We start from the raw sequence: 18,023 nt of genomic DNA, 5'->3' as shown, positions 1-18,023 counted from the left end.
AAAAAGTGCCTTTTTTTGGTTTTAAAGATGTAAACAAGTGGTCACATGGGTGTCTGGTTAATTAGTGCACAAAGCCAGGAAGTGATATAGACTTCATAAAAATAAATCTGGAAATTCAGTTTATTCCTAATTTACGATGATTGATTTAGTGCTTAATTAGCACATATTCTATTCATATCCCCAAATTGTCTATAACTAGGTGGTTTGTCATTCCTGCTATGACAAAATAGATGACGATGCATAACAGCTCATTAGATTACTAAGGAATTCACTGAGCACCACACTTACATTACCAGACAGCCACTTGAACCAGATGTTACAAAAGACTAAGTTTCCAGTAAAACACTTCTCGGTAGGAAACTATTCCCAGTGTATGTTTGAGCAGGATAAAAGGGGGTCAGCATGGAAATAATGATGCAGGGCTGTGGAGAAGAGTGAATAATCGGTCAGACCTGACGGAGAGACTTAAACGAAAGAGAGGAGAAGAAAAGGAACTTACCAGAATTGTGTCGGGCCAACTTCAAAACTGACAAAGAATGACTAAGGCCATTTATAGCTCAGCACATTTTCTGGTAAACACATCTTTCTCTCTTAAACAGCAAGTAATATTTTCTATCATATATATTTCCTGTACTATATCAAACCATTGTCCTTGTGTGGGGTGTTCATATCAAGCCAGTTTCCTGTATCTTCCAGCTGTGAGTAGAATTTTGAACAGATTCTTATCTTCCTCGTCATCTACCTTTTTGTCTGAATATCGAGCCGTGTGAGCTGCTCCACAGCCTCAGGTCCCCGGAATGCTTACCTGTGCAAATGTGGCTCAGCTAATGTGCCGCTCTGGTTACCAGTGGCTGCCCACATCTGCTTCATGACACTAGTACTTGTGTACCGTGCTATGAACCAAGTCTACATCCAGGATATGGTTAAACCTTACAACCCAGCCTGTCCACTCCGTAGTGCATCGGCCAATCAGCGAGCTGCTCCCTCACTGCGAGGGACAGCTGCACATATATTGCACTTACATGTAGCACTTGTATATATTGTTATTTGGAGCAAATTGTACTTACTTGATACTTGTTGTTCTGGGTTTGTACCCTAATGGTTGAATGCACTAATCTTAGATTATATGTTATACTTTTAGTAGCTTGTTTCTGTAATGGCTGGGGGCCTGGAGAGGTACCTACAATACATATACTGTACACAGACATTAGAGAAATATTCAATTTATTTTTTTTGTTATTTTAACTGACTGATCCACATCACACTAATAATTAATGGCCCGTTCACACAAACACCTACTTGAAAGTTCTCTGTTGATCTCTGCATACTGAGACATGTGCATCCACCATACCCACAACATGGAGATGCACATCTCTTATGAATCTTTTTTACATGCACAAATATTATCTCTTAACACTCAAGCTAACAGTTGAGCCCTGTAAAGCAAGCAGACACAAAATGGCCGGAGGCAGAGGAGCATGCCGGCCAAAATTAAAGCCATGAGTCTGCGAGCTCAGAACTAATGACAGGCTGCCATGCCAAGGAGGGGCGGGGAAGAGAGGGATGCAGGGATGGATGGATAAATAAAGAGGGCAGAGAGCCTGTGAGGGTCTGTTATTGCCGCTCGGACCAGATGTGGCACGAAGAGATAGAGAGAGGAAGAAGAGAGCCGACTGGAGAGAACAGCAGATGGGAGATGCACGAGGATGATGAGAATGAGAAGTGTGTGTGTGAAGGCCTTTAGATGTCCAGGCTCATGAGCAGAGCCGTCCCTCTCTTGATCCAGTGGTCCGGGGTCGCAGCTCCGGATTTGAGCTTTACTCCGACTACAAAAGATGCTCGTCCGGCCCGGCCCGAACGCACTGGGAAATAGTAAACGGGACACAGGTACATAGCTGCACGCACACGCACACACACACACACACACACACACACACACACACACACACACACACACACACACAGAAAACAGAGTTTAGACAATGGAATCACAGGGCAATGTAAAAAAAAAAAAGGAACATGGTAAAACAGTGGGTGGGATGCAGTAAGGAAATTCAAGTCACCTTTGCCCATCTTTGTGCGGTTCTCCACAGGTTTGAAGTGGATGGTGGGGATGGGACAGGACATCTGCATGGGCTCAGCTTCCAACAGACAGGAGTTCCTCTTGTCCCAACCAGCCCCCTCCAGGAACAAACCTCGCACAAACACCCCATCCTTGACGGGGTGGGGAAGAAATAACAAGAGAAACAAGTAAGACGAGGAACTGTGTATAAAGGCCAGAGCGTCTGGATCGACCCTGGTGGCTGACTGCAGTATAGGTCATAAATCCTGCCTCCCTATGTTAGGAGATGGACCAAACCAAAAAGTTAGAACAGTAAAAAATGTGTTGAAATATGATGGAGGGAAGAGGGAGGGAAGTAGAAGAATGGCAGGACAGGGAAGAGAGGCAAGTAAGCAAAGTAAGGTTTAAACAGAGGAATTCATACAGGGATCCAACAATGTGAAGTAAAGGGCTACAAAATACTGGAGTGGGAGCAGCAAGACGTGAAAACATTTGACCTCCCTGTCAACATTTGCATTAAAAACTGCTTGGTAAACAGATTAAAATGTGAGAGCAGATTTGTGGAATGGGAAAAGAGGCACGAATCAGCAGGCAGCTCTAAACGAAGGGAAAAACCCACACTGTCGATGTTTAAGTAGAAATAAAAAATGTGTTGGAAAGTGGTGCTGACAGCTGAAAGGAAAAGGTGGTCTGATGGCAGGCTTATGGAAACCTGTATGGAAATGTGTGTGTGTGCGGGGAGTCACCTTGGGCGGGTACAGGAGGTTGCTGTCATCTACAGTGGACACTATAAAATCCCAGGACAATGTGTCCACTGATATCTGCAAAGACAGTTTCACAGCACATTAACACATGATCCTTTTAACTCAAGAAGATCTACATTTATCGAAACAGAGCTATATTAAAAGTGTTTCTCCCAAATAACCAGGTATGAATACATGTCTGTTGGATAAAGTGTTTCTTCTGGTGGTTGTCGGCTGTGAGATGCTAAGAGTTAGAGAATGAATGTATGGACTCAAGAGGAGACAGGGAAAAGAGGGTTTTACAAACAGGTTGCATTTGGCTGAGCAGCATCAGCATCTGTTTCCCAGGCTGTTTTTTAATTGTGTCTAATATGTGCAGTGAAGATTAAGCAGGGAACACATTGCTGACACAATAACTGACCAAAATTGAAAACCGAATATTGGCTGCCATGAAAACCTGCTGTGGTTTTAATTTAGTCAATTTTTCAGTTTAATCTTCAGTTGTAAAATCAGAAAGTCCCTTTGAAAAGCAACCTGGGCAAATTCATAAATGTATAATCTCACACAAGACTATCCAAGCAGTGTGAGCTTGTGTAAGTGTCTCTCAGGCTCTGTGAATGTGACTAAGGGGGAATCTCACGTTATGCTGTCGAGCGTAAGACTGCAGCACACCGGTGAGGAAGCCGTTTGGAGAGGTGAAGCCGGAGAGCCAGAACAACTTGGGGGGCTGGGCCGTTTCTGCCCAGCGTGCAAACTGATTGACTCGCTGGCAAAGATCCCTGGTCCACGCTGCCAGAGGCTTCAGTGAGGGGTATGTCTAGTGGACAGAGAGAGAGAGAGAGTGAGTGAGTGAGTGAGAGAGAGAGAGAGAGACAGCAAATCTACAGTCATTTCATGCTTCCAGCTGTTGGCAGCTACACATAATGGGAAAAAGCTCAGTAGAAAGCAGTAAGTACTGAGCAATGATGGCCTGCGAGTCCTACTAACACACACACAGGGATGGGGGAAGGAGGAAAGCGTAAAATAATTCCTTCAAATGAGATATCAGTGTCAACTTTACAAAGCTCAAAGTTCAAAATGCAAATACTGGATTAAATGTAGAACAAACAAGAAAGAATCACAACAGGACTGACAAGTTGTTGGTCAGTCAACTGATTCAGACAAATGTCCTCATCAAAAACAGAGATGACACTGACTGGTGAGCAGAGCTGCTGGCACACAAGTTCACTTCATAAATCTTAACAGTGTCGAACAGAACATCCTCATTATGTGTTGCATGCTTTGTCTGATTTTGGCATTAGGTTCGAGTCACAATGAGAAGGCAAAGTAGACAAGAAGCAAAAAGGAGCTGGACACAGGGAAAGAAAAGAAAGAGAGAAAGATGAGATGAAATAGAAAGAAAAGAGAGAAAGACAGAGTTGTCTTGTATACAAGCGGCAGTAGTAAGCCCCCGGCCAGAGCACATTGGGCTCAGAGTGTCTTTAAGAAAGTGGAACATTGGACTTGGAAGGTTCACTTTGTCTATTACACTACACACACATGGTTTGTTTTGTCACTAAGGAACAAGGTATCCACCTGATTAACAGCTACTCACTGATACAAACACACATATTTACAAATACATATGCATGCATGCTTGCTTGCTCAGTATGTAATGAGGACAGAATGAGGCACTTCAAGATAAACAAGAGGTGCCCCCGAATGACTCCTGCTCAGTGGACACACTCACGCACACGCACACGCACACACACACACACACACACACACACACACACACACACACACACACACACACACACACACACACACACACAGACTTGAACAGTAGCCAGAATCTTTTCTAGGCCCTTGACCTGAGCTGACAGCAGCCTGTGTTCTCTCTCCACTGTAAAGAGAGGTCCAGTGATAATGAAGCCAGAATGGAGCATTTGGACAGAATGACAGCTGGAACACAGCCAGAGCCCCATCAATGTGGTGTGTGTGTGTGTGTGTGTGTGTGTGCGTGTGTGTGTGTGTGTGTGTGTCTGTGGTTGGACACAGCCAGAGGAGAACAATAGATGTGTGTCTGTGCACCCGGGCAGAGTGATGGATAAATACACCTTTAATAACAGACCAGTGAGTCAGTACAGAGACAGGCCTGCAGCTGCTGGACTGGCTGAAGACAGCAGGAGAGATGAGTGTTGATCTTATCACAATCACCAGATCAATACACAAGAATCCTGAGCGGTCCTCACAATAGAAATCCATCATATTTGTTTTAGAGAGAAAGACTTGGATGCAAATATAGTCCGATTAAATAATAGAAAAATACACATAGCCGTGTGTCTGTATTGAAAAATGGAAATACTCTTCATTATAAAGAACAGCCAAGCCAATAAAAGGCTATATTTGTTCTGCTGTTTATCTTGGAAGGTGTCATGCTTTGCTCCCTTTTTCAAAGCATTCTTTTTTTAAATTCCATCCTTACTCAACACAGTCTTTTTTGTCTTGTGTTATTTTGGTGCACTCCAAAGAGAGTGCCGTCTCAACATTATTGATCCTCGAAGCACTCCCTCATTCTAGTCGGAGTCTCCCCACTTTAAGTAAGCAGAGGAAGTGAGCAGGTGCAGGCTCACTTCTCACTTCAGGAGGTGGTCTCACTGTGTGTGTGTGATGTACGTGTGGTTTATTTATTGTATATAAGTGCAAGTGAGAGGTGGAGAACACTTCAAACAGAATAAATGGAGGCAGTAAACCATAGGTGTGCCTCAAAAGAATGTGTGATAAAAGACTGAGTTATAGTGCGTGCGTGTGTGTGTTTGTGTGTGTGTGTTTGGCACCTTCTCCCACAGCGGTGGCACACGAGCATCATAGATGCAGTTGAAGGTCTCCTCCAAGCTGGGTGACATCACCACTAAGCCTTTGATCGCTTTCTCCAGCTCCAGCAGGGACGAACTAACACACACAGACACACACAGTTGAACCAACACATCAGTGATATTAACCCCCCTTTATTGTAGCTGCTTAGTCGTCACTGCTTCCTAATCTCAATCTACTAGAATCACCCAGCACTCAGACATAGAAAATACAAAAACAAGCGGGCTGGGTAATCGTGCAACATTTTCATTTTAGACAAGCAACATCATAATTTCTGAGGTTGCGGCAGCGATGATATTCGATTATTTATATAACTATAACTTGGCATTTCGATGCCGGGGCATCCTCGTGTTGCAGGTTTGCTGGTTTCTTATCTCTCTCTTATAGAGGGGTGAAATTAAGTCTGCACGGTCCAGTACCACTAAAAGATCAAGTGCCAGAAATAAGGGACAACAGCTGGCTGCCAAAAACACAATACAATACCCCTATTATAATTGATTTAGTAACAAAGCACACTTCTTATGTTAGGTCAATAATAATTCCAGTGAGCTTGTGCACAGAACATAAGCTGCTGGCTACCGTCAACTAACGACACAGACAGCAAACAAGCTATGTGACCTCCATGGGAACTTTAAAGTCTGGCATGGTAATGTGTGCAAAACAGTGCTTCAAAGGGAGCATTTGATTTTTTCTACCCTAACGCAGTCTTTATTAATGCCATTTGTACTGGATAAATGGTTCCACCAAGCAGGATGAGGATATAATGGTTGTGGTAGTTGTACTGACAAGAACCTGAACCTACTTCCACCCCTGCTTTCATGATACGCTCTGTTAATTATCTCTAATTAAGCTGGTAAACAGCCAGCTGAACAAGACAAACGGAAAGAAGAGAGAGAGTTCATACATGATGGTGGCCAGCAGCAAGTTGTATCTCTGGATCTCTTGGAGCAGCACCACATTGAGAGGTAGAGCGGTGTCCTGGAGGAGGGACGTTATGCTCTCGTAGTTAATCAATGCTGGAATCTTCCCACGGACGTCTGCCAACAACTCTAATACCTGGAAGCACCAATGAAACATTGTAGAGAAGCAGATGAGATTAGTTAGCATACAAAGGCAAAGCAGACTGAGGCTCAGGCTGAGACTCACATATAGGCTCTAATATTATTCCAACAGGCACAAGAGACAGAACCAAATGAGCTGGCAAATCACTGAGAGCCATCGGTCAGACTTACACCTCCTATTGGGGCTATTACTCTACCATAGCATGTAAAGCAAATTTATAAAAGACAAACTACTGCCACTGCTAATCAACGGCCAGTCAAACAACAGGTGGTTTCAATGGAAAACACAGAACTGGCAAATGTTTTAGAGGAAATTCTGAGAGACGATGCTTCTTTAATTTAAGCAAAACAATTTGTTGCAGCAGCTGAACAAAGTTAGAGCTTGGCTTGTAGGCTTTGACCTCCTCACAATCCTATATAGGAGAGCATTGATATAATGGAGAGTGATGTGCAAATATTGTTAAGCTCCCTGTTGGAGCCTACAGGCGGATGCTGGGGTGGTGGAGGGGCTAAATCAACAGGCAGTGAGTGACGCAGGGCAGCAGAGGCATAGACATGTAAAGGGAGAGCTGGGAAATCTCTGCAGTTTAAATAGACTGCTGAATTGGGAGTGTGTCTATGACAGCGGCTTGTGTGTGGCATGTCACATGATTCGAGCAGTGCAGCTCCAGCTGACTGCCTGAATTAGATCGTAAGCGTCACTCCAATTCAGACTTGACCTATCGACACATCTAAACAAAACAAGGGATTTTTTAAAATGTCATCTGAGTGGGATAACCAAGTGTTAGATCTGTCTGATACAAAAAGAGTTCTGGTTTTCTTTGTCTTGGACAATTAATAAAAAAGATGAGCTGATCACGTAATTTCTAAACTATGCCAGTAGAAACGTAAGGTTCTCCCTGCATCTTGTTTTACAGGATTTCTACTTCACAGCATTCGATCTCACTATGGCGTCTGCGTTGATATTTCTGTGTTATGGTGTAAAGCTGTTTCCAAGGTGACTGAGGGATCTGACTAACAGGTTTTAATCAAACCAACCATGAAAGAAAACTGACTGCACCGGTATGTCCTCTGCTCAATACACTCCACTAACATTGAGGAGTAAGGGGGCCCGCCACCAGGGGGCCAATGAGTTGATTTGGCTTCCTTTTTGGGAGCTGTCATATCATCTATCTTTATAAACAGTTGATCTACTCAACTTGCCATTTTGGCCCTCCCCTTCTCCCACCTTGCTTCCCCCTTACCTTATCCTCTCGACTCGGCCCACCCCCCCCAGCAGAGGGGCTGGTGACCTGGGGCTGCAGGGAGAGCAGGGTGTCAAACAGCGTTCTGGTCTCAGCGATCTGACTGGCAATGTCGGCATTGGGGTGCTGGCCAAACACCTCGGGGTGCTCAGTGGACGGAAGCAGACTGATAAATTTCTCGTATGAGGACTGGGGTCCATCACGAGGGATGTAGTAGGGGGTCAAGGAGGAAAACCTGACAAAGAAAGAGGAAGTGATGGAGAACAAGGTCAGTGACATAAACAAGTATTTAAGGCCTATGGTAATTCTTTACTTAATTGATGCGATATGTAAATTTAAACAGATGAATAATTAATACCACATATCCCCTATTTCTGACCATACTGTACATCCTCCTCTCTGTTAACCCATGAATACACATCTTGAGTTGAAATAATCTTTGTCTAAAGAACAGATTCGTTCTCTCACTTATTTCCTTCCCATGTAGTCACGCATGACCTAATTTCCCTGCAGTGATTTTTTTCCTCATGGAATTCAGTGTAATAAAATACAAAAAAGAGAAAAAAACATACTCAGGTTTGAATGAATTGAAGATATTAGACTATGAGGCAAGTGACAGTGTTTTCAGTGTCCTGCAGAATGATCACTGTGCTAGATTGTATTTGTTGAAAATACATTCAAAGCATGTTTAGTCGTCTTTCTATGATCCCTGTTGATTTGAGCTGATGTACTAAACAGTTTATATTGATGATTAAGTGGTTGATTAGAGATGACAGATGTGGACACAATATCTGTATTAAAGTAATAAAACAAAACAACAACAGCAACCTGAGATCTAGGTCATCAAGTACCACATTGTGTCTGCATTTCCTCTGTTGTAATAATCTGTTTGTCCACTTGGTCGTGCTGGCACTCTGCAACTCTGCAGCAGGGAGCTGAAGTGGCATGTTCCAGCTTCAAGCAGCTAGTTTGTTTCTTCTAGGGAATTGTTTTAACAGTGGGACTGAATCATTTGAAAGCAATTATGAAACTAAGGGTGTCTGTAGCTATAAACAATTTAAATTTAAGATTTTACAATGATTTCTGACAGTGATGTGCCTAAACATGAACACCCATACTATTTTGTATTTGTTTAAACTGTAATTTGTTCACAGGATGCATGTGAATCTGATTGAATAAGATGCTTCAAAGTTAATCTGTGTGTGTGTGTGTGTGTGTGTGTTTGTGTCTCACTTGAAGAAGGGCTGGGTGACAGCAGCATCACAGAAGTAGTCATTGATGTATGTGGTTAGGAGACGTCTGTCCCAGTCATCAGTGACATGGCCTCCATAGTTGACCCCAGCAATGAGATACTTCAGAGCATCCCAGGGAATCTCCTTATACTCGTCCAGGTACAGACTCAGCAGATTCTCACTCACCTGGGGGAGAATGAAGAAGATGATTTGAACAAAGGCAATGAATACCGTTCATTCTCATACACTTAGATCGTCACTATCCACCAGTCTAATCAACCTTTACTCTGACATGGTGTAGAAATGTTTCTGCTTGACCTTCTATATTTGTGGTTTACAGCAGATTATTGACATCAATGCATAAATTCCACTCAATCAGGATAATCTCCATTGTCTTATTTACTTGTTTTCACAGAGACTGTACAAGAGCCTGGTCTTTTCTGTTTTTGCTTTGATCTTTCAGATGGCTGCCATTGTTTCCTTCAGCGCCACATGAGGGCCTCACCTCGAAGTCAGAGTCGTTGAAGCCATAAACAATGTTCCAGCCCAGCTGCAGGAACTTCTTCCTTTCCAGCAGGATGCTGTGAAAAAAGCAGAGGGAGAACAGGAGCTTCCGGTAGAGGACGGGTCTTGAGCAGCGGTTGAACTGAGTGTCCGTCACCAGCTGGTACAGTCGCTTCATGTTGGCTTTCACACCCTGAGGACAGTGAGCAGTGTTACCACACGGGAAGGTGAAGGATGTATAATTTACTGTAAAGTCAACGTGGGCTTCTGTGTCGCCATGTACATGTATGTCTTGGAATCTGTATGTGTGAGCACATGTACCTTTGGTGGTTCCGTGGTCATCTTGATGCCGGCCTGCAGGATGGTGATGGGGAACTCGGGGTGTGGTGAAGAGCTGAGCCAGAGTCTGAAGTTTGAGTGGGGCTCCTCCACTTGTAGCTGCTCCACCAGCTTGTCCAGTTCGGGCATCCATGACAGAGAGAGGTGGCAGTTGGCGAGGTACACCCAGTGACCTGATAAGACAAAAAGGGAAAAATAAGCCAATGTCTATTGTTTCGTTGTTTTCAGCAGTATTTGTGTTTTCAGGCAATTTTGTGGTGAACCAAAGGAAAGAAAGAACACACAAAAAATATGATTCAAGTACTATCAAGAACAAGACACGAACACATACAATTGTGGGAGAAAGAAATGACTGGAGTGCATAAACAAATAAAATTGGTTACAGAAGAGCAGGAGCAAGAACAGAGCAATTTGTGTTGTACCCTGTATGACGCCCTCTTCAATCATCCTCTTGGCAATGGGTGCCTGTCCCTGGCCCAGAGAAAGAGCATGGAAGTCCTTGCTCATGCCAGAGGACTCAGCCAAATTCAGCAGAGCTCCTGTGGGGTCGACCCCGGGAGACAGGACAAAGATGAGAGGAGTCCTGCAGGTGGATTCCTCCACAACCTGAGGAGAGGACAGAGAGAAAATTCAGCAAAGAAGGAGAAAGAAAGTAAGAATGGATGAGCCAACACCGATGTCACATAGTTGACATCTCAAGCTAACTCTAAGAGACTTTGAGAGATCAATTTTTCAGATTTGCCAAAGTTCTGTCTCGTATCTAATTCCCAAGAAAATAAAAGCAATAGGGGCAAACTGGAAAAGAGCTGAGACTCACAGCCTTCATGTCGAGAACGGGTGGCTCCACAAAGCGAGGGCCAAGGCTGTTAACAATGAAGGAGGTGACGCAGAGGTAGACGCGGTCCTGACGCAGAGAGCGCACTATCAGCATCTTCTGGAGATCATTACAGCTGTTCTCCCAATCACCTAGAATAAAATATGGAGAACAAGGGAAGAAGGAGATAATTCAGGGGTGATGAAAAGGCAAGGAAACGTAAAGAGCAAGTCTGATTCCTCTAATTCCAAACATGAATAGATTCTCTGCTGTCAGAAGTAGCAGAGGAGACATATATTCAATATCTCCAGGGCAAAATGTATTTATATTATATAATATATACACACACAGCAGAACTCCATGAGTTAAATACAGAAAGCATTTAAAAATATTGATGCATTACTTTAAGAAGAAGTAAAAACATGTGAGAGCACAGCAGCATGGGAAAGCTGCCTCCCTTTAACTCAGGTTTTTGGTGGATTTAGCTTCAACTTTTCTTCAATAAGAAATGATTAAAAAAAAAAAACACCTCCAAAGTATACAGACCAGGTAATGTGGCATTTTCTGGCTCTGCACTGGTGAACCAAATGTTCCAGTCTCGGGGGTACTGTTCAAAGGAACCCATGATGCCGTTGAAGCTGGGCAGCTTATCCAGCTCTGTGATGTTGTCCCAGCTGGAGTCTGCTAGCCAACTGGAACAGGGGTTGTCCATCTGGTCCTCCTTATCAAACACCTAGCAACACACACAACAGTTTATCATGAGTCAAGCTATCCTTCAATCAGTGGAGGGGTCCATAAAATGTTTCGAAAAATTGGTGCTGCAGAAATCACAGTGTTTGTATCAACGGCATATCGAAGATGGTAGACGAAGAAGCTATTGACTACTGTTTATTTTTGATTAGTCAACATAACTACAAATCCTAATATATATATTCTGAAAGCAGTTCCACACAAACGACTCATACAGTTTGAGGCCAGTTTCAGGGATATCAAAAATGTCACATAATAAACGTTATTATGAAAGCTCCCTGATGGTTCTAGCAAGGTTGATTATGAATGAAGGGGCTATCTTTTAGGGGAAGCACAACTTCTACATGGCTCAACATATAACTGCAGAGTGGAAAGTCTTTGGGACACTTTTGAGTTTGTAAATGCATTTTTTGTGGGGGTTGTTTATGCAAAATCCCATAAGGCAAAGACCGGAGGTTAGCGTGTTTTCTTACGAGTCCTCCGCGGAGGAAGAAGCTGTACTCATCCATGTTGAGTTTGCCAGCCACTTCCAGGATTTTGGAACACATCTGAAAGCTGAAGAGAAGCTTATGGACCTCGAACAGACCACGACATGCATATCTGTAGGAAAACACACTGAGTTAGTCACACTTGCCACATACATAGTGAATGTTTCGAATTGTTGTATCAGAAGTGTATGATTTAAACTGGGAAATGAACCAATTAGTTATGAAACGTCTTTGTCTTGGACACAATTGCTGCAGATATTCTCAGAAGCTGCTTTCAGACGTGCCCTGAAGTCCAGTCAGAGTCAGTAGCTCTGCACATTTCCAGAACTTTTACACTAAAGAGCCTCCCTCCATGTGTCCTTGCTCACCTGTACACTGCATATGTGTGGTAGTCATTGAGGTGGGCGATCCTTTCCTCCAGCTTGTGGCTGCGCTTGCTCTTTTCTATGCTGAGGTTGAACAGGTTATTGTAGGCATCCAGCGAGAACTGGTACATGGGGTCAATATGGCCCATGTCATTTAGGATGAAGAAGAGGGTGGAGGCTCGCTGGGCACATGGGCGGTAGGCCTGTTGAGACAAAGTGCTTTAATGTATATACTCTGTGCACAAACTGACATTACAACACACAAGTAAAACCACCATTATCTATTAGGTGTGGTTTTAAGTTGATTATATCGCCCAACCATCCCTTCACCGCTACAACTGACCTCTCGAGCAGAGTCGATCTTGATTTCAGTCTGTTCACTGCTCTCCAGCTGCTCAGAAACCTCAGTGGCGGTGATTTTAGATGTCTGCAGGGTGTTCACCAGCTGCACGTCATCCAGCAGGGAGCCAGTCGCCTCATTCAGCAGCCTAGTCGAGGTAACACACACACACACAAATACAAAATGAAAAACTACACCAGAACTTAAAAAGAGATACAGAGAAAAAAGTTTGCAAGCACAAAAGTGTAAGGGATAATTTATGAATAAGTAATGAAACAAATCAAATTCAGAAATTTTGAACAGTACTATAAAGGTTGAACTCTTTCCTTCTGAAACATTTGGAACAAAAAGAAAACCATCTGACTCGTGGAACGCAGAAACTGCTTTCAAAGACTGATACCAATGGTCATGTAATTGTTGCTATTTATCAGTGACTAATGCCCCCTTTCCACTGGTAAAAAAAACTCACTAACATCTGGCTTTTGTTAATCCGAATGGATATAATTATTCTGCAGTAGTTATGGGGTTTTTAATCGGCTCTTGCATCGATCAACAGTGATGGAAACGTAACACCCTGGTGAACGCACTAATTTGGCACTACAGCGATGTGAGAGAGCGCCTCAGATGTCGCGCCATGACCATGACACAGTGTGGAAAACCTCCAGAGAAGCCATCTCCTCGACCGGCAATGGGAAAGGAGTCAATATTTGGATACTTCATCTAAACAGTTTGTTCACTGTGTGACACCAATATCTATAAAGAAAAAAGTGGCATGTCATAAAGAGCCAGCCAAACAACCTGAGGATCTCATCCTCCAGCTCCTGCAGTTTTCTCTTGCCGGAGGCGATGCTGATCACCAAAGTGTCCTTTTGTTCTTCGAGGTCTGGACGCTCCTTGCGCACCACAATCCCCAGGAGTTGGGCTTCCAGTCCCTACACGTGAACACACACATACATAAAGGTAGAGAAATACATTGAGCATCATATATGTACAAACTGCAACACAAATGAGGACACACATGCAGGGAAGTACACATATTGAACTTAAGTCATAGCATACAAAAGAGATTCAAATACACACACATGCACATACACACCTGCTCCTTGACAGCAAAGTTGACTATGGTGGTCTTTGTAGAAATCTCGGGGGTGTAATGGGGGTTGGACAGCTTGGTGGTGATGTATAAATGAAACTCTGGACTGTACTCCACCTCCTTATCACCCAGCTTCAGCAGCAGCCTACCGCCTGGCAAAAACAAGTAGATACTCATTATTCGCTGAAAGTTTCCCTCAGAAATCTTTATGAGTTGGCATTTTGTTGTGTGAATGTGTGCGGCTGACCTATTTGTGTCAGGGACCTGTTGAGAACTGGGTTGAGAGATGGGTCCAAGTCCTCCTGCACATTCTGCAGCAGAACAGGGTGCCCCAACTGGATGGCACTCTCCAGCACACGCAGGTAGTCTGGCATTTGAAAGTCTATTACTCTCAGACCCTGTGCGTGTGGACATTGAGGACAGAGGGAAATTCATCATATATACATTTTATTTGATAAGGCAGTTAGCATATTTCGATTTTGTTTTCATCATCTATTATGGGGAATGTAGAGTCAGCAGTCGATTTAAATGTCAAATTTTAGACATCTCATAATTATATGAAAGATGACTTACTTTTTACATGTTATAGCTGTGTGCATAACTTTTAGAATTTACCATTTCCATTTATCATCAGTGGTAATAAACATGAAATAAAATGTAACATAGTGAACAATATGAATATTTGTTAAATCTGAGCCGTTCTCTGTTTTTGTGTCCTGTGACATGATTGTTCAAGTAATAGAACTCTCTTCCAGTAAAGACCCAATATATTTGGGAAAGAATCTGAAGAAGATTAGTAAGTAGTAAAGACTCACTCTTTGTATCTCCATATTCTTGATCCACTTCAGGGCTTGGCCTTGAGGGTCCACCATCAGTGGCCATCTTGAGAGAAGGAAAAGGAATGAACTTGTATTCACAGTATCAAACATCTTTCATACAGTGAACCCAATCAAATCCATAACCTTTGGATTTAGTGATCTCACTGGACTGCAGCTATTCTGTTACAATTTATTTAATCAAATATTTGCTCTACATATACTGACCGGTTTCCACGGGTAACCATAACTCCATTCTCAGTAGAGAATGCATCAGAGGGCAGGCCCTGAATGTTCCAGTCCCTCACTGCTGTAGGTTTGGACATAAAAACTGCAAAACTGAACCCTGGTGAGCACGGGATCTCCGCCTCCTTTACCTGAGCAGAGAGGCAGGGGAAAGTAGGGTCGAAAATTGGGTTTGTTGGAACCAGTAGAGCATTCGAATGGGATACTTTTCTTTCTTGAGTGGCTCAACAGTAGACGGAGTACAAGTACATGGAGTGTGTTTGCGTCTGTGGCTCACCTCCTTCATCCAGATGGCAAGCAGCTCATCTCTGTAGTTGGACAGAAAGGGTCCCATGTAGGACAGGAAGGACGCTGCCAGCAAACAGTCTCCTACAAGATATCCCATGTTCTCTTCAAGACCCTGAAATACACAGGTATACAGGTTACTATGGTAACATACGTCCAAGTGTGTTATTTTTATGCTCAATGTTTTTTGGAATTCCCAACTTTCAGGCCTGGGAATGCCTCAGTGTGTGTGTGTGTGTGTGTGTGTGTGTGTGTGTGTGTGTGTGGCCTACAGCGACTCTCTCCTCCCAGCGGACCCTCTCTCCAGCAAGTCCAGTCACCAGTTTACCGGCCCGGTCCAGTTTCACCTCCATGTCATTTGATTTCTTCCTCAGACTCTCCTTCATGGCCAGCTTCTCACCGTGCTCCCTCTTCAGCTCGTCTAGCTTATCCGCCACCTGCACGAACACACACACACACAAACACAATTAAATCAGAACCAGTTGTGCATAAACTGGACCTACGATACTGCTACTGCTGCCGCATTGGTATGTTAACTTGACCTCACATGAGCTAATGGCTAAACTTGTCTCAGGATTACTGCTAGAAACCCTGAGCTCCATACTGTACCTCTCGTAGTTTGCTCTGGGCCTCTGCCAGTGCAGCCTCTTTCTCGGCAAGCTGGGCCGTGGCAGTTCTCAGCAGGGCGCGCTTCGGCTCCACCACCCTGGAGATACGACCATACATCTGGAGGAACAGTGCAAACATCCCAGGATTTAGTTTTGCATCCTGGTCGCCTTTTCTAATGCTCATTCAACAGAGGAGTCACATTATTACCACCGCCAAGGAGGTTTTGTTTTAATCTGTGTTTGTAATTTAGCATGAAGTACTTGGTGTATGACCATGAAATTTGGTGGAAGAATGTGGAATGGGTTAGGGAAGATTAAAATAATTTTTTCACGAATCCAGGATTTTTTTTTCTAGAACATTGCAAGAGATGGCGTTTTTTTTCCAACATTTGTTTGTGTGTGTGTGTGTGTGTGTGTGTCTGTGGCAATGAATCTCACCTGCATGGCTCTCACCCACATGCAGAGGGACTTGGCAGCTAGTGACACTTTGCCAATGATCTCTGCCTTGAAGTCGGGCTGATTGCAGTATTGACCCGTCTTCTTCAGCACACGTTCCGATATGTTGTCCTTGTCGAAGTTAACCAATGTTTTGATGAAGTTGCCCTCGCCTGCCAGAAACATTTCAAGGTCATAATAACACATTTGTTTTGCCAAAGTCTTCTCACGTGTTTCATTTAAATTAACGCGAAAAAAATGTTGACAAAATAAAGAATTATCACAAAGAAAGAGTGAAATCTGCCAATGACATTCCTGTGGGGGCCACAATTTGTCCGGGTCTGGTTTCACTCTGGTATTCCTTTTTGGAATACTTCACTTTCCCAGGGACTCAGACTCTTTCACAGACTCTCACATGAATTCTGTACTGCTGCTTTCTCTCACCCAGCTGTCTCTTGGCCTCGGCCCAGGTGGGCTCCTTTCCCAGGAGAATCATGACGGCCTGCATCACCGTCTCCACCAACGTTGGGGGGCAGCCATAAGACTTGATCTCTGTCATGTCCTTTTTATTCAGGGACCCCAGAGCCTGTGTGGAGAAAGAGGATGAATAAGAGGACGTGTGGATGGGAGCAGGCTCTGGGCCAGATTTAAATTTAAACTTTTATAGACAGGAAGCTCGTAATCAGATGGACCAGTCAAGTGCAGTGAAAGGTTATGGATTATCACTCATTGAATATCAAAGAAATCAATCAAAGCAACATGATGAGAAAACGAAGGGTCAGGCTGGATTAAACAGTCAACAGGACGCTGTTGTACCTTCATAGCTTCTTCCAGTGCAGGTAGGGCCTCGTCCAGGTCTCTCTGTGCATTCGCAGCCATCGCTTTACACTGGATCTCCTCAGCTGCAATTTTCTGACTGTTGGCGCTCACCGCCTTAACACAAACAGACATGAGAATAAACCACCCCATCAAATTCAAAACAGGGGGATATTAGCCACATGAATACTTCCATCAAACTGTTAAGTATATCCATTACCATCTGCTGCTTGTCAGCCTCTTTCTTCTTCTGCACGATGACGGACAGGTAAGTGTCACACTCCGTCTGGAACTCGGCCACCTGCTTCTTGGCCTTCTCCAGCTCCACGGACATGGCCTCCACCTTCTCCCGGGTGTCACTGATCTTGAAGAGGCCGTTCCGCAGCTTGTTCACCTGCTCCCCCAGCTCGCTGCGTTTCTCTGCCAACAGCCTGGATGCCCATACACACACAAAATAATGCATGATCAGATGATTGACACGGTGAGTGTAACAGACAGCGGGGACTATAAAGTGACAAAGTTCCACACTAGAATTAGGTTAATGCTAAATGAATTATGCTCCTAGATGTATTCTGATGCAGCAGCGTAACAGCAAACGAACCTGCACCAACACTCAGAGGCTACAACAGGGCCAACATAGGGTCATATTTAACCATCTACGTGGCCCAGAAAAACCCAAAGGAAGAGAGTTGAAAAGAGGAAGGTATCTACGTCTTGTATCCAGACACCAGCTCCAGGTAGTTGGTGGGTGTCACGTAGTTGTGTCGTTTCAGCTCCAGCTTCATCTTTTGGGAGACCTGCGCCACCGACTGGTGTGTGGTCACGAAGATACCGGCAACCTTTTTGCGGATCTGCAACATCACACAGCAATAATAGCATTCAGACATTCGCAAGGCAACGTCAGGGATATAATTATTTTCTGCTTTT

General features: G+C 43.8%; 1 protein-coding gene across 1 annotated transcript in view; it reads right to left on the bottom strand.

The window, feature by feature from the left end:
* Positions 1 to 1,251: 1,251 nt before the first annotated feature.
* Positions 1,252 to 18,023, bottom strand: part of dnah2 (dynein, axonemal, heavy chain 2) — a 54,095-nt gene continuing 37,323 nt past the window's right edge. Inside the window, exons 59-87 of the mRNA XM_062384603.1 lie at positions 17,808 to 17,947; positions 17,317 to 17,527; positions 17,097 to 17,213; positions 16,725 to 16,866; positions 16,284 to 16,453; positions 15,847 to 15,963; positions 15,510 to 15,674; positions 15,230 to 15,352; positions 14,935 to 15,083; positions 14,707 to 14,773; positions 14,139 to 14,289; positions 13,895 to 14,043; positions 13,597 to 13,730; positions 12,802 to 12,946; positions 12,462 to 12,661; positions 12,079 to 12,205; positions 11,402 to 11,588; positions 10,859 to 11,007; positions 10,464 to 10,647; positions 10,024 to 10,214; positions 9,704 to 9,895; positions 9,200 to 9,384; positions 7,967 to 8,201; positions 6,566 to 6,717; positions 5,625 to 5,739; positions 3,446 to 3,622; positions 2,809 to 2,883; positions 2,064 to 2,214; positions 1,252 to 1,895 (exon numbers count right to left, since the gene is read on the bottom strand). Of these exons, the coding sequence (XP_062240587.1) occupies positions 1,741 to 1,895; positions 2,064 to 2,214; positions 2,809 to 2,883; positions 3,446 to 3,622; positions 5,625 to 5,739; positions 6,566 to 6,717; positions 7,967 to 8,201; positions 9,200 to 9,384; positions 9,704 to 9,895; positions 10,024 to 10,214; positions 10,464 to 10,647; positions 10,859 to 11,007; positions 11,402 to 11,588; positions 12,079 to 12,205; positions 12,462 to 12,661; positions 12,802 to 12,946; positions 13,597 to 13,730; positions 13,895 to 14,043; positions 14,139 to 14,289; positions 14,707 to 14,773; positions 14,935 to 15,083; positions 15,230 to 15,352; positions 15,510 to 15,674; positions 15,847 to 15,963; positions 16,284 to 16,453; positions 16,725 to 16,866; positions 17,097 to 17,213; positions 17,317 to 17,527; positions 17,808 to 17,947 (4,455 nt within the window). The 3' untranslated portion in view covers positions 1,252 to 1,740. The remainder of the gene's footprint in view (positions 1,896 to 2,063; positions 2,215 to 2,808; positions 2,884 to 3,445; positions 3,623 to 5,624; positions 5,740 to 6,565; positions 6,718 to 7,966; positions 8,202 to 9,199; positions 9,385 to 9,703; positions 9,896 to 10,023; positions 10,215 to 10,463; positions 10,648 to 10,858; positions 11,008 to 11,401; positions 11,589 to 12,078; positions 12,206 to 12,461; positions 12,662 to 12,801; positions 12,947 to 13,596; positions 13,731 to 13,894; positions 14,044 to 14,138; positions 14,290 to 14,706; positions 14,774 to 14,934; positions 15,084 to 15,229; positions 15,353 to 15,509; positions 15,675 to 15,846; positions 15,964 to 16,283; positions 16,454 to 16,724; positions 16,867 to 17,096; positions 17,214 to 17,316; positions 17,528 to 17,807; positions 17,948 to 18,023) is intronic.

The sequence above is a fragment of the Platichthys flesus genome, chromosome 24, assembly GCF_949316205.1.
Source record: "Platichthys flesus chromosome 24, fPlaFle2.1, whole genome shotgun sequence".
Lineage (NCBI taxonomy): Eukaryota > Metazoa > Chordata > Actinopteri > Pleuronectiformes > Pleuronectidae > Platichthys > Platichthys flesus.
This window is presented reverse-complemented; position numbering and strand designations above follow the sequence as displayed.